Source organism: Rhopalosiphum maidis, chromosome 1, assembly GCF_003676215.2.
Source record: "Rhopalosiphum maidis isolate BTI-1 chromosome 1, ASM367621v3, whole genome shotgun sequence".
Taxonomy (NCBI): domain Eukaryota; kingdom Metazoa; phylum Arthropoda; class Insecta; order Hemiptera; family Aphididae; genus Rhopalosiphum; species Rhopalosiphum maidis.
The window spans coordinates 85,292,701-85,307,853 of NC_040877.1; the positions used below are offsets into that span (position 1 = coordinate 85,292,701).

The following is a 15,153-nucleotide window of genomic DNA, read 5'->3' on the forward strand; positions in this document are numbered from 1 at the left end:
TTTGCGGATACCATATTCCATAGTATATTATAATATATATTCGAAAGTTTATTCTCGTATGTAAGGTAAACATAAAGAGTGTACCTAATGAGTGAAAAATTCTAGTTTTCGGGTCAAATATTTGATTCAAATTCGAAAGTTAATACACATAGTTGCACGTACATAAAAATGTGGCTTAATATCTCATTTCAAAAGTTTGTATAAGCTTTTAAAACTTTTAAACATAAAGTAGTAATATTGTTCGCCGTGTGAAATTCCCATACTGTTAGCAGTTTAATGTAAATATCGGGCGAAAGTATAGGTTGTACTATATTACATCGGGATACTCGTGTGGTCGTATCCATTTAAAACTGGATGACTGACTGATAACAACAAGAATGAGATTTTAAAATTTAAATAAAGTCTTACGATCAATATTAACAAATTAATAAATTCCATACTTAACTTGCTACAATGTGCAATATGTGTTCGTTAAGTACTTACTGCAATTGCTACGAACTGCGTCTTTGAAAATCATCTTGAATTTCGTATAATATATGTCGCTAGGTCAATCAAAATGTCTCGAGCGCCTTTCGTAGTATAACAATTACTGTACAATATAATTGTTTAATTGTATACCATATATGTAAATTATAACGAGTACTTAGTCATTACCCTATAAGTAGTTAGAAGTGTAAGAATGGTAAGAATAATAATCTAACTTAGATGAAAAAACTAATAAAAGAGCACCTTATTCGTTAAATAAAAAAAAAATACTTAGTATTCTGGAAGGGTAATTTTTTCGTTGTTTTAAACCAAGAAAGTGGCCTCCTGTACATTAAGTCCCCAGTAAAATTATATTTCTTATATAATTTATTCCATAGCCTATAAAGCTATAACACCGACTACGAGGCTTCAGTTAGCTATCACACGATTGAGTATAAAATACTTTTTTAACGACACGATTGAGAAAATGCATCAAACGATCAAAGGATATTTGTAAATGGACAAAAAACCTGATCGATATAAAAGTCTGTGATTTTTAATTTTTCATATTAAACAGTTATGAATTTTATGTATACAAAGTATAAATTTAAATAATTATTATAATTTTACAAGTATAATTTGAATTCATAAATTTGTGACGTATCAAAGACCTGCAAACAATACTCGTAATGACAATAACAATAATAATTATAATAAATAATTAGGAGTAGTTATAGTAATTGAGAATAAATTAAAAGTACTATAATCTTAGCAATTTTCATACTTATTCCAAATATTTTCCCGATGACCAATATTTAAATGAGTCAATGTCGTTTAATATCACAGACAACACTAACATTCTGCTAATTTTAACGGAACCAATTTATTAATCAACGTAATTTTTGACAACTGTCGGTGGGTCGCTACTCATTTTTGGGTCGCGTAAGCTTTAAAATTGGTTCTCAATAAGTCTTCTTTTTAAAATAAAAATTAAAGTTATAAAATTGTATAAGGTAAAAAAAAATATTTTTTTAATTATTAAAGCTAGCAAATTAATAAATGAAAACACATTTTAAAAAAATATGTTGTATTGTAATCGGTTTTAATAATACTACTGCAAAGCATTAAGCAATTTTAGCTTTTTTACAAAGCTTACGTGGGTAGCGAAAAATGTAGGCCTAAAAAAGTGGGTCGCGAGTCCAAAAATGTTGAAGACCACTGATCTAGACAATGGTACGTGTTATTCGCAGGATGTTACTTTGCCCACCGTATGATTTACTGTTCTTTTGAACTATTCGAGTTGCTCATTATTATAATATGCTCACACTGCAGCAGTCATACCATCAGTATTATACCACCCGCATAAATATTATAGTATGCTCAGGTCCGAGTCAGCGAGCATTATCTAACGAACGTATTATTGTTATTGTTATTGCCTATATTATTATTATTATTATTATTATTATTATTACACCATATGCATACAAATCCTGTTTTGTGTATATCGTATATAATACGGTGATGGGGAGATAGACTTTTATTTATTACCGTAAAGGATTTCGGTTGGTCGTGAACCGTTGCGATTAAATCCGCAGTAGGCCATTCACCGATGACAATTATTATACGTCCGTCAATGCAACGATATTATTAATGTATGAGCCATCGCATATAACTACGCGGCGGCGCGGAGTAGTAATATCGCCATGTGTGTATAAATTGTGACTGCCAAACGTCACTCGAACAAAACGATACCACCGCTGTTGTACACGTCGGTATAATATTGTTTTACGCATGATGGAAGTTTCGTTGTGCGCCGTAAATTTTTTGTCAGATTGTTTTTGAGGACGTGTTCATGATATGCCGCGCAATGCATGTGCGGTCCATCGCCCAAAAATAATGAAGTAAAACCGAAATGCGATGGGCATTATGAGAATATATTATTATGCTGTTATCGACTTATTCATAATATTCGCAGAAATATCAATTACTATCGGCACTGTCAGCCGCGCCAAACAAACCATAATTTATTCAACTATATAATACCCGTGTATTTTGATATAATATAATGCTGTTATTGTTTTGGTTGGTTCCATTGATATATATGTATATGTATTTATTTTTGTATGGAACGAATCGCATTAAGCGATTTAAAATTGAATTTTTAATTCAATGCTAAAAAAATAATATACGTATAATATGTGTATGTTATTTATAAGTACGTGTGATGTATTCGGTTATCTCATTTATATAGATAAGCATATATTATTATGTGTATTATGCCAGTATTATATACCTATATAGTTATTCTCTGTTGAACGTACAATTATTATTAATCCATTTGGTTTTTTAAATCGTATACGAAATACGATAAAATGATCATAAAATATTCAATTTTATTTCATTGTGTACATAATAATACAAATAGTATTCAATGAATACTATTCAAACTACGACGTGATTATTTCTAAAAGTTCCAATAACTCATAAATCGGGTTTGCAACGCTCAATAGTTTGGATTGATGTACGCATATACATTGGAATTACACAGTAATATTATGATATTATTGCAGATAGTTGAATTAATCAGTTTGATTCAGTTCGATGGCCAAATATAATAGCTTTCGGCTTCTTGTAGTTTTTATTTGCATATAATTGACGTTAAAAAAAAAATAAATCTAGTTTGTGGTATAGTGTCTCGGCAAAAAGTTATAAGTAATAACTTTTGAAAAATTTAAATCAGTTTATACCTTTCTAAATAACGTATAATTAGTCCAATACATTTTGTTTCAGAAAAAGTGAAAACATTGTTGGGTACAGTATACTACTACATAGTATGAAATAAGTGATATTATTCCGTTGGCTTCATATTTCACAGCTTTTATAATTAATAAAACGTTATAAAAATCTTAATTTAGTTCTAGACCTTTATCAAACAAATTAAACCGAGGCAAAAAGGAAAGTAAGAATCTTTCCTTCGTTAGAAAAGATATTGGATCACGAACATGTTCTTTGAGTTTTATAGAAATAATTATATGTTATTTAGACGTTTGCCATAATGAAGGACGATGTCATCGTAGAAAATAATGGCATAATGATTAACTATGAAGTGTAAAGAAAAACGAATTCAGATAGATCCCTATAATAGCTACTATTCATTATAGAAAAAAAATATACATTTAAAATATGTATAGCTACGTAAAATAGTTTAAGTGTTATTAGCAGATAAAATTTTAATTTTAATTAAATTATGAGTTATTTATAATATGACTGCTTATAAGTTAATAAATGATTTGCATAATATGAGTACAATATAAATCAATGATTAAAATTAAAAATCATATAACATTTTCATTCATATTTTTATTACATCTATAATTTGTTTAGAATTTGCTGTCAATTTGTTAGCAGTGAGCAATGTTATTAAATGGTACTCGGTGATATTTTTGATAGAATTTTCAAATGAATAATTTATTTTTTTGGAGAGTATGAAATATGACTTATTAAAAATAATATGAATTATTTATGTACGTGTTTGAACTATGAAGGTAGTAAATATATATATATATGCATAGAAACTAGAAAGGTAAAGTGTACAAGGCTATTTTTATATTTCAACTAATATTATATTAAAATGCTCTACATTTTTGTCTAAAGTTAAACATTTCATTGAATAATATAATATCTAAAAAGTAATTTAACGTAGATTCAGGGTTGAATTAAAAGTCTGATAATTTTAAAAACATAGGGTACGTAGGTAGTCGATAATATATCTACATGATGGGTAGGTACACATGGATATACAAAGTTTACAATTAATTATTATAGTAATACAATGTAAGTTGTATGAATAAATAATATAATATTGTACGGGTTATTAAATATTTTAATAAAACTAATTCATTAACAGTAATCCGTGCATATGTAATGTAGATACGGTTTGTGATAATAATATAATACTTAATGATAATTTAAGTTTAATTAGTTTAGAACACATTGAATATCAATATACAAAGAAAAAATATGTTAATATGTAAATATAAGTATTTCACGCTGATGATTAAAGGTAATAGTTATATATTAAGTAATATTTATTACCAAATTAAAAGGGTTTAAGTATACCGCTGACGAGTACGAATACAACGATAGTCACTATATATTAATTTTTTTTTTTTTGTAAATTCAAATTTCATGGGAACCCACACATTTTTCTTCTATTATCTCATTAATAATTAATGAACAAATAAATTCTACGGATTTTCAAATCATTTTAACGGGTACAATAATATTGTACTTAACATGTTTAAACAATAAGCTATTATTAATAATTTTTATATATTTTATTTTAGAAGCTAAGAACTGTAGTCATTTTATTACGTGTCATTTATTTTATACTTAAATCCTAACAAATGAAGATTTCATCGGATATTTAAGGAAAAGTGTATATATATTTTGAATTACGATAAATAAAATTATCATTAAAGTCGAGTCAGAAAAATAGATTTTTTGGTGTGGAATGAAATCGAATTTTATTACAAGGAATAAGAAGATATACGATAATTGCCTGTCATAATTTCTTTGTCTGGATAAAGCACTTAATAGTGATTTATACAAATTACTGTAATATTTGATCCATTAAAATGTTCATCATTCAAAAATAATTTTGAACGCAGAGTATTATGTTTCCCGGACGATTAGTTTTATACATGCGTTGTTTAATTTATCTTAAAACCACATACTTTTATATTTTAATTCAATAACATAAAACAATATGATATATGTTTTATTCTATTTCAAGTAGTTATTCGTGTAAATTTAATCGAACAAATACCTTCTGTCGCTAAAATTTAAAAACTATAGACAAACTTCACACTTGTGTTACAGTATATCGTTCGTATTGAAACTACATAAAATTATTCCAAACCTTAAAAAATCAAATCGCACATAAATGGTTTTGTCGATGAAAATCGATCAAATACTTGATATCGTCGACGATGTGGGTGTTTAAAACAAAAACAAAAAAAAAAAAAATGTGACCTAAACGCGGGTGTTGGAATATTTGAAAATATGATAACACTTTGAACAAATTTTAAACTCGAAGCTTAAGATATTCTGCCCACGACAAAATTGTTTTATAGTTTCATGATCGGAGGAATAAAATAAAATAAAATCGGAAAAAAACCGCAAACTTTGCTATATTGTTTTAACAGCACATGACGTATAATCGGTATCGCGATAATAGTTAATAATCAAATATTGTTTTTAGCGCCATCGTGTGTTCTATGTTTTATAATGTAGGGATTAAAACTGCCGGATAGTTCTCATAAGCCATTTTACGTAAACAACGTGTACAATAAATTATATATTCCACTACACCAAAGTACAATACGCGTATTTGTTTATTCCGCAGCAGAACAAACACGGACACTGTCACATCGGAACTATAACGAGAGCGAACAGACGCCATCCGCAAAACATAATATAATACAATGCTATCATATTCTACGGTTCCGTACAAGTGAAATGAATAAAACGTTTTTTTATTATTATTTTTTTTCCATCTACGACGCGAATGCGTTTTTTCTTTTTTTTTTATCGTCTATCCGTTGGAAATTCTTATTAATATTGAATTTTACAGGGATATCAGCTATACGTAATCCTCCCCGGCGGTGACGGCGGCAGCAGCAGAGACAGTAGCCGTAATATTATATAGCCGTTAGGCGAGGATTCGATAAAAATTTCAGTCAGATTTACACGACGTGCGTCCCCGAAGGCTCCCGAACAAGCGCCATCGGAAAGTTTCGTTTAAGTTTTTGAGTGTTTCGCCGCGCACTGTAATATAATATTATATATTGTGTATATGATACGTATATTATACTTAAATACCCGATATTTGTGTACGATAACTGTCTACGACACACGATATAATATTATACGGTCGTACTTGTTGATCCCGGAAAAAGTGGTATACACTAATTCAATACACAATATTATCGTAACATTCCTAACATATGACTATGATAATGATATCGATTAAGACAGAGTTAGCATCGCGCATGTATGTGCATAATATTATATTTAATATTTCAACGTTTGTACGTAGAATTTATAGTACGACAGTTTAAACAGTCAATGCTGTCAATTTTCGTGTTTTTACAACAACAAAAAAATTATCAACACAATTTAAAAACTTATTTTTTTACCGGTATTATCATAGTGGTATTTAAGGTTTTTCAATTATATTAATGACAATTAATTATTTCCTTTGATATTAGTCTGTATTTTAATAATATTATTATTAACCCGTATGCCTACTGTATAATATTATGTACTTTATTTGTATCGTGTCAGCTAATGTTTTGTCGTGTAACAGAGCACATTATTATTAAATATATATTGGTATATCCGAGAAAAACATATTTAATAGCCTATCGCCGTCAACTCAACACCGATCATTTCGTTACACGAGTTTAAAATCGTTTTTATTTACAAACTTTCTAGAGGGTGTTCTACCGAAGAAAAAAAGTGTTGTGCTCGCTCGTACTGATATATTTCGATAACTATTACACGTCGGTCCGTAATCGACACTTTTGGCGGACTTGACCTAGTAACAACGAAGAACGAACGGCGTTGCTAAGAAACAGTACGCGTAGTAGCGGCGGCAACGGCGGCGGCGGTAAGGTATTAGTTCTCCGACACTTTGGATCTAATTGAGAATAATATTTTACACTCGTACGCTCTCGTCACCGTATTGAAAGTTATTTACACCGAAAACATTTCGAAATGCCTCCAATCCATTGTAGGGACGTGCCGTCAAAGACACGATGGATGGAGCAGATCTCCATGAAAAACGGATTCAAACCCGGAGTCTACGAAAAATACGGGGTGTACATGGGCAACTGGGAAAGCGACACGAAACAAGGTGAGTTCACGGTTAACTATCACCAACACGGGTCGAACGAATAAAGGTAATTTTGTTTGCTAAATTTCTCGATTCCTTTCTAATGGATAGGAACTTGGATATACATTTTACGGATAATAAACATTGTATTAATTGTTATCGTAATAACATAACAAATGATAGATATTATAGGTATAGGTACTGTTGATCTAGATTTTACTATAGATTTTATACAGTGCATTGAGCAAATTTAACAATTATACTTTACAATACTTCTACTTGTCGTGACTATATATATATACATAAGTATTTGGTAATGTATTAGAAATCATGTTTTATAAAAATTGTTAATTTTTTTAAAAAACGTGTCAGAATACTATGTAGGCACTTATAGTTAATATATAAATATTTTGTAAATAATTAATACCCGATGAACACGGAGCACAGATATAAATTAATTATATATACCTATACTGTCATCATATTTTATAAAAAATACAAATAAATTATATAATATTCATTGTATTAATTTGGGTTTAATTATTGTCGATGAAAATTATTAATTTAAAATTATAAGTCTTTATATAATTTTATTGCCTTTAGTGAAAATCCTATTGTTGAATAACCCAAAAAATAAAATACATTCTTTATATTTAAGATTATTGTGGCACACCAAGATTAATATTTTGGCATTAAAAAATGATATTGTGTTAATTATTAACTATTATGCAACATATTGTTTAAAAAAGATGTTGTAATCACACAAGGTCTCAGAAAATAGGTTTTGTCTAAGGGTTAACCTATAACATAATTCCACCGCCAAAACTTAACTAAGTTATTAAAATTTCAACTTGAAAATTGTTTGTAATTATGTAAATAATTATGATAAGCTCTCAGTAATTCATTAATTTATACATCATCATAATTAAGATATTCTACTATTCGTTTACAAACTTGATTTTTTTATTTTGGTTTCAATTTTTCTCTTTTTTCATTATTTACTAATAATACAATTGTAAATAATTTTAGAGAAGTTTTATTTTTGTAATAATAGAGTATTAACTGAGGATTTTAAAAATATAGTCCGAAAGGATGTTTCGAAAAATGTATATTTGCATTATTTATCATTTTCAAACGTTAGTTTTTTAAATTATATTATAATATATTTGCGTACAAATTTTAAAATTCTGTATTTTAATTATCTCATATTGATTCAAGGGGTGCCTATTAAATTTTATATTTTTATATCATAATTAATTTTTGCTAATTTTGTTTCTTATTATATATTTTAGATGTATTTTAATACTTCAACTATGTGCATTAATATTTCTTGTAATGTAATCATTGGGCTACCAGCCAGTACTTTCAATGCATTAATAAATGTGTGTTTTCGTTTAGAATTAATTTTCGTATGTAATGATTTTTCATTTAATCCAAGTTTAACACATCTATTATGGTGCTTTTTCAATGATGTAAAACTTTTTAAAACTACTATACAGCAGTGACACTTATTCTGGTTTTTATTTTTCATTCATTCATTGTATGCGCTTTATATTGACAATAATTGACTTAAATATAATGAATAGTAAAAGCATAATAAGTTAGGAACAACAAAATCGGAGATTGGGTTACGCCACTACAGCATAGACTCTTTATTATAACAAAAATAAATCAATACCCTGTTTATTTTATTTTTTAAGAAAAAAAAAGTTTTATAAGTCAAGTTAAATGACATTTTTCATATTGTAGTATTACGTGTCATCGACTAAAAACACAAGTAAAATGCATGCTCATTATAATGGAAAAGGTTTTTTTTTAATTTTCTTTTATTACCATAAAAAATGACTAAGCCCAAACAAACACGAGTTTAAAATTTAAGTATATACATAGAATATGAATAATATTATTGTCTTGTACTATATATACCTACTATATAGTGTAATAGTACCTATACAATAATTGGAAAATCTAAAGTAATTAAAATAGATATATTGTTAAACTTTCCTAAGTTGGCTAATCATTTTTTTTACTAACTAAAACTTTTATTTGATTATTTTTTTTTTAAATTCATCAGCTTTAATAAATTCAACATTTACAAAACAGTTTGATCGAACATTTTAAAAGCTTACTTAATTTAAATGCACAAAAATTAATTATATAACTTATAATAATCAAATATTTATTATTTATTTCAGTTTATTTAAGTTCAAATCTAAAGGTTCAATAATATAATAATAATATATTAAAATTGTTACAAGAACATGGAAACAAAATAATACAAAAAAAACTACTTGCCGTTATACGAACAAATATTATACGATTGTGTAGGTACAACGTAGAGTCCTAACCAAATAAACAATTTTAAGGTTTAAGTATTTTAACATCAATAAAACAATAATAAAAAATATAATATATAATATATTGTATAACGCTTAAGTCAATACAGTATCACCATTCGATGTTTAATATTTTTTTTTTCATAAATTCTATAACGATACTGGTAACCACGGAAACAAATGTAATGACGGATGGACCATTGGATATTATTTGTATAACGTAGATATAAGCACAATATTGCTATACACAATTCACTACAAATACGATACTAATATGTGAGACTTTAACACTTTGTGTAGGTTCTGTTGTATATATTATTTGTCCATATACGTCCATAATCGAATTTTACGTTTTATAACAAATAGTGCAACGATGCAGGTCAATATATTGTTATTGAAAAATTAGGTTAGGTGTATTTAACAGTTGTTTTGGAAATTCGACATGTAACCTCAATCGTTATACCTTTATATATGACATCAGCTGATATATTGTGTGTGGAATGATATTTGAAAAATAAAAGTTATACGGTCGTTAAAAGAAACGTGTTGACGATTCAAGAGCGTACCTTTTATTTTCAGTGCCTCTAACACAATATTTACGAGTAATCTTTATAATCAGCACTACTACTAACTGTTGTTAACTGAAATTACTGTACTCTGAAACTAATAGAATTTGTTCGATAAAAACATTACTGCTGAACGATAATAACTATCTGATCTGGACCGACCTTATAGATTACAGAACCCGAACAAACTTGTTGCTAACCAAGACGGGAACACTAAGTGCCATTCTATGTTAGAATCCGATAAGGGTCAGTCATAGATATAAAATTGTTATCCATGACTTTGGTTTTACTGTATACACTAGAATAAATAAATAAATAAATAAATTTATCATAGCGATCAAAAAACATTAAATTCGTAAAATAGGGTCCCAACATTATTTTACAAAAATGAAATATTATGTAGGACTGTTTATATTATTTCGCATAAGTAAGTAAACTGTGCGTAATTATTCGTTATTATAAAACTGATAGGTAAAAAATTTATCTGAAAATCGAAATAAAATTGCTTACGTAAACAATTTCATTATTTCCCTGTACTGACGATCAATTGTTTTAAATCCGAACTGTGTGTGTTTTTAATCCTCAGGAAAAGGAAAAAAATCATACAAGAACAAAACAGTTTACGAGGGAGATTGGGTCGCAAACAAAAGACATGGTTTTGGCGTGCTGATGAAGAAAGTTGATGACCATTTTGTATATATTTGCGAAGGACAATGGATAAATAACCGATTCGTAAGTAGAAGTATTATATATATGTTTATATATGTTTATATATCTATATGTATGACTTGAACACAATACTTACAGAATACAATGGTTTTTTCATTAGTTAAGTCACGTCACGGAAACGAGAATATCATATTAAAAATATTTTTACAAATGCCATATTATGTGATGTAAATGATTTTAAAAGACTTATTCTAATGACAATTATTAAAACTATTAGCTTTTGTCGGTTAGGTAATTTAGCCAATATATTTTCAGTGCTGAATTTTAGATATTTTTTCAAATTCTAATTTACTTAAGGTTTAAGAATTTCGATTAAGATATATCAACATTAAAGAAAATATAAATATATAATTTCTTAAAAACTTGAATTAAAAATAAGTAGTTTTAAAATATTAAGTCTTTAAAGGTACACGTGGTTCTCGAAAAGAAAAATCCAAAAAATAGAACTTACTAATTACATGATTACATATTATCTAAAAGGCTTATAACACTGTATTTATTTACGTAGTACATGTTATTTATTAAGGGAACGGAGCTAAATTAGAAATTTATCGAGACGTCGTGAACATTCGATGTATATTATATCATTGCATGTGGCACAGCATGATTTCTTGTGCAATTTATATTATTTATACTTACCGTTTAATTTACGTATTATATGCAATAAACACGATGACAATAATATTATTGTGGTTACGTTAATCGACAAACGAGAAGTCTCGATGTTCGCGCGTAAAAAGTAGCAAATTATGAGACTTTTATAATACTATAATATACATACCACGCAGTGTTTATTGTCGTTGTAAAGGCTAAAGGCAAATGGTACGAAGAGTGCGGCATTTACGATGGTAGCTTTTCGACGGTCGGTAGTAGAATGAAATGCGGTTACGGGACCATGCGGTGGAACGACGGTGCCGTGTACCGAGGCCAATGGCGCAACAACGAGTACAACGGCCGAGGAAAATACGTAGAAGGTAAAAACTGCATTGCATTGTATTTTATTATAAACGAGGTGTTTAATTTATCTCCATACAGTTAATTAATGTGTTTAAAAATTATAAATAGATAGATTTCTGACTATTTGTTTATCATTACACATTTTATGTTTTTATATGCACATAATATATAAATATATAGAGATTACATACAAATATCAAAAAAAGGATAACATTTTAAAAGAGAATATTTTTTTCGAGGATTTTGGTATATAAAAATGTTATTTTGAACTTATAATTAATAATCTATACAAGCTTTAGCTTTGTCGAGCATATTATATATTGCATTTCCGTGTCACTCAATTTTGGTCGTTTAATTGTAAATGCTTTTAACTAGACCTCGAAATATGCAAATACATTTTAATAGCTTTTTTTATAATGCATATTTTATCGACTTGTGGTGTTAAAGATATATATAATTGAGGACAATTTAACACTATTCAACTGAAATATAGTTTTTAACCATCGTTATATATAATATAGGAAAATCATTTTTATCGAGTTTTTAATAAGATAATATAATAAATTGACGAATTATTTGTACACAACACCATTGCATTTACAATAAGAAACATTTTTTTAAGAACTTGGCAATCCTAAATTCCGTAGTTTTCTCAGCAAAATACTGCACCAATCAAAACAAAACAAACAAATTCACATTATCAAAACATAACGTTTTTAACGTTTTCAGATGTGTCACCTAACCTTGGAGTAAATCAGAAATAACTTGGGAAAAACCCTTTGTAAAAAATATTGGTGGAAGAGACTACAAAATGTATAGTGCATAATATTTGCATTGTCACTTAAAAAATAATTGAGTTTTTACTCCGTACAATATCATTGTCTTCTATTCTACTCGTAACAATAATATATTTATTATTCGTTCGATACGCGTACAAAAACATATATAGTTTATTTACGAAGAAAGCAGTAGCGTATACATATAAGGGGGGGGGCAAGTTTTCACCTCCCCTCTGAAATGTATGGTTGGTAGGGGCATTGATTTTGATTTGATTGTATAATTAATCATAGGAATTTAAGAATGGGGATTTTTGTTTAACCCCCTTGAAATTAATATCTATGTACTCCACCGGACGAAAGTTCTTTTTAGTTATAGATTCACCCTGTATTTATACTTGTTCATTCTTGGGATACCATGGAAAACTTTAATAGTATTATTATTAAAGCAATATGGAATTTTTGTTTTTTGTTTTCAAAATCTGAATTGTTATTACGCCATTTACAGTAAACGGCAATTTTTATGACGGACAATGGAGGAACGGTTTGAAACACGGCGAAGGCGTTTACGTATTCATAGACAAAGGCCAATTCATGGAGGGGGTATGGATCAACGGAGTGCTGAAACTCAGCACCATCAGATATATTGACGGGCCGGAGAGTACGCGAACACAATATGTTATGCCGGAGGTAAGCATAGTTAAGTTGTGTATTTGTAGGAAAAAAAATCTATTCATAACATAATAGTCGTACATTTAAAAAGCAACAGTGATTGATCAAGTACAATATTATATTCTGTTAATAGATTTCGAAATCCGACGAGAAAAACATAATAGAAGCGTACGAGTACACCAAATCGGAAATGCTCGATAACCTGTGAAAGACGTGGAAATTGTTTATGTTTAAAACTATAAATTTTATGTGAAATTATTTTACAGTAATTCATATAGTATGATATAATAATAATATATTATATTATGTATATGTACCAAAGAGGATGGGGTAATGTAGGAATTGTCTAGCTGAGTGTGAATAATTTTTATATATTTTTTTTTCATGATCTAACAATGCAGTCATGAAATGTTATGTCGTTTCGGTTGCTCCCATTCAGAAGGACAGTTTTACGAGTTTGCCAAATAATAAGGATAATACATTAAGCACAGTAGATTTAAACTAGGAATCCCGAATCGGTATCTGAATATTTCGGTTCAACTCCTTTTGTTAAGCTTGATGAAGTATCCCAACGATTAAACATTGTTCGAGGGTAACAGTAAGTATGGTAGTGTGATCAGGGTTTCGAACGATGGTTATACTAAGGAAATGAATAACATATAATATGCAAATGTAAGACTTCCCTTGTAATTATTTCACTTATATATATATATGTGCATAATGATCCATTTAAGTGTGTAATAAACTCGTTATTAGTAAAAGTTTAAACTTTTTTGAAAATCTTATTTTAAATAGTTTTATGTCAAAAAACAAAACAAAAAAAAAATGATATTTTTTACAATTTATTTATTTTTCGTCATCAACTTAAGTCATTTTATTTTTAAAAGCGACAACATAAACTTGAATTTTATTTTCCGAAGCAGAATATTTTTAGAAATACTTCGATATATACAAATCAAATTTTTGACGAGTAGTTAATACATTTCAGGGCAAGTTCATGCAACTAGTTTACTTAGTAAAATTAATTTCCATGTGTGATATTTGTCTTACTATTTTTATTTACTATTTTGTTTTACCCTTGTAATGAGTAGTAGCCTGACATTTTGATGGTTATAATATATCTTCGTACACTTTACATACGGAATCATCTAATATAAAATTGATATATTAATTATAACTAATTCACAACTCGTTTTAAATTAAATTTTAATTATTAAAAGTAATGTGAAAAATATTCTTCTTCGAAATATGAAATAAATATAATATTGTTATACATGAAAGTTAAACGTTTAAAAAAATATATCAATTGAAAAAAATATTTTTGTTTTTCAAAAAACTAATATTTTCATAAGAATTAAATTTTTTTTGTAATAACAAATGCAGACAAACTGGATTACCTCTATAAATATGTATGTTAAAAGTTTTGATGAAATGTTTTATTGTTATATATTATGAAAATATATTTTTATAATTATAAATTAATTAGTTTATAATAACAATTCTTCCGCTAAACACATATTGTTTACATACACTTGTTTAAGTTTGTACAATTTAATATACATTTAGTAGGATGTTATGTGTATTCTAAATATCCTCCCCTTAAATTTAAATGTAAAAATTATATGAATAGTGTATAGGCAACATTCAGTACACTTATCATATCAATCCTCCAAGAAACATGTATTGATTATATAATATATTGGAACCTGAAAACACCTTATCATTTGTTATCTTGTTATAAAATATTATTATTA

At 27.8% G+C, this 15,153-nt stretch overlaps 1 protein-coding gene across 2 annotated transcripts; it reads left to right on the forward strand.

Moving 5' to 3' along the window:
* Positions 1–6,872: 6,872 nt before the first annotated feature.
* On the forward strand, positions 6,873–14,133 carry LOC113558609 (MORN repeat-containing protein 3-like). Of its 2 annotated transcripts, XM_026964104.1 has the most exons (6): positions 6,873–7,143; positions 7,266–7,384; positions 10,852–10,997; positions 11,803–11,968; positions 13,236–13,417; positions 13,533–14,133. In XM_026964104.1, the coding sequence occupies exons 2-6, from the start codon at positions 7,291–7,293 to the stop codon at positions 13,605–13,607; spliced, it is 663 nt and encodes a 220-aa protein (XP_026819905.1). In that variant the 5' UTR covers positions 6,873–7,143; positions 7,266–7,290; the 3' UTR covers positions 13,608–14,133. The 2 variants fall into 2 exon arrangements, with proteins under 2 accessions (XP_026819905.1, XP_026819904.1); XM_026964103.1 differs by having other exon boundaries at positions 6,873–7,384.
* The last annotated feature ends 1,020 nt before the right edge of the window (positions 14,134–15,153 follow it).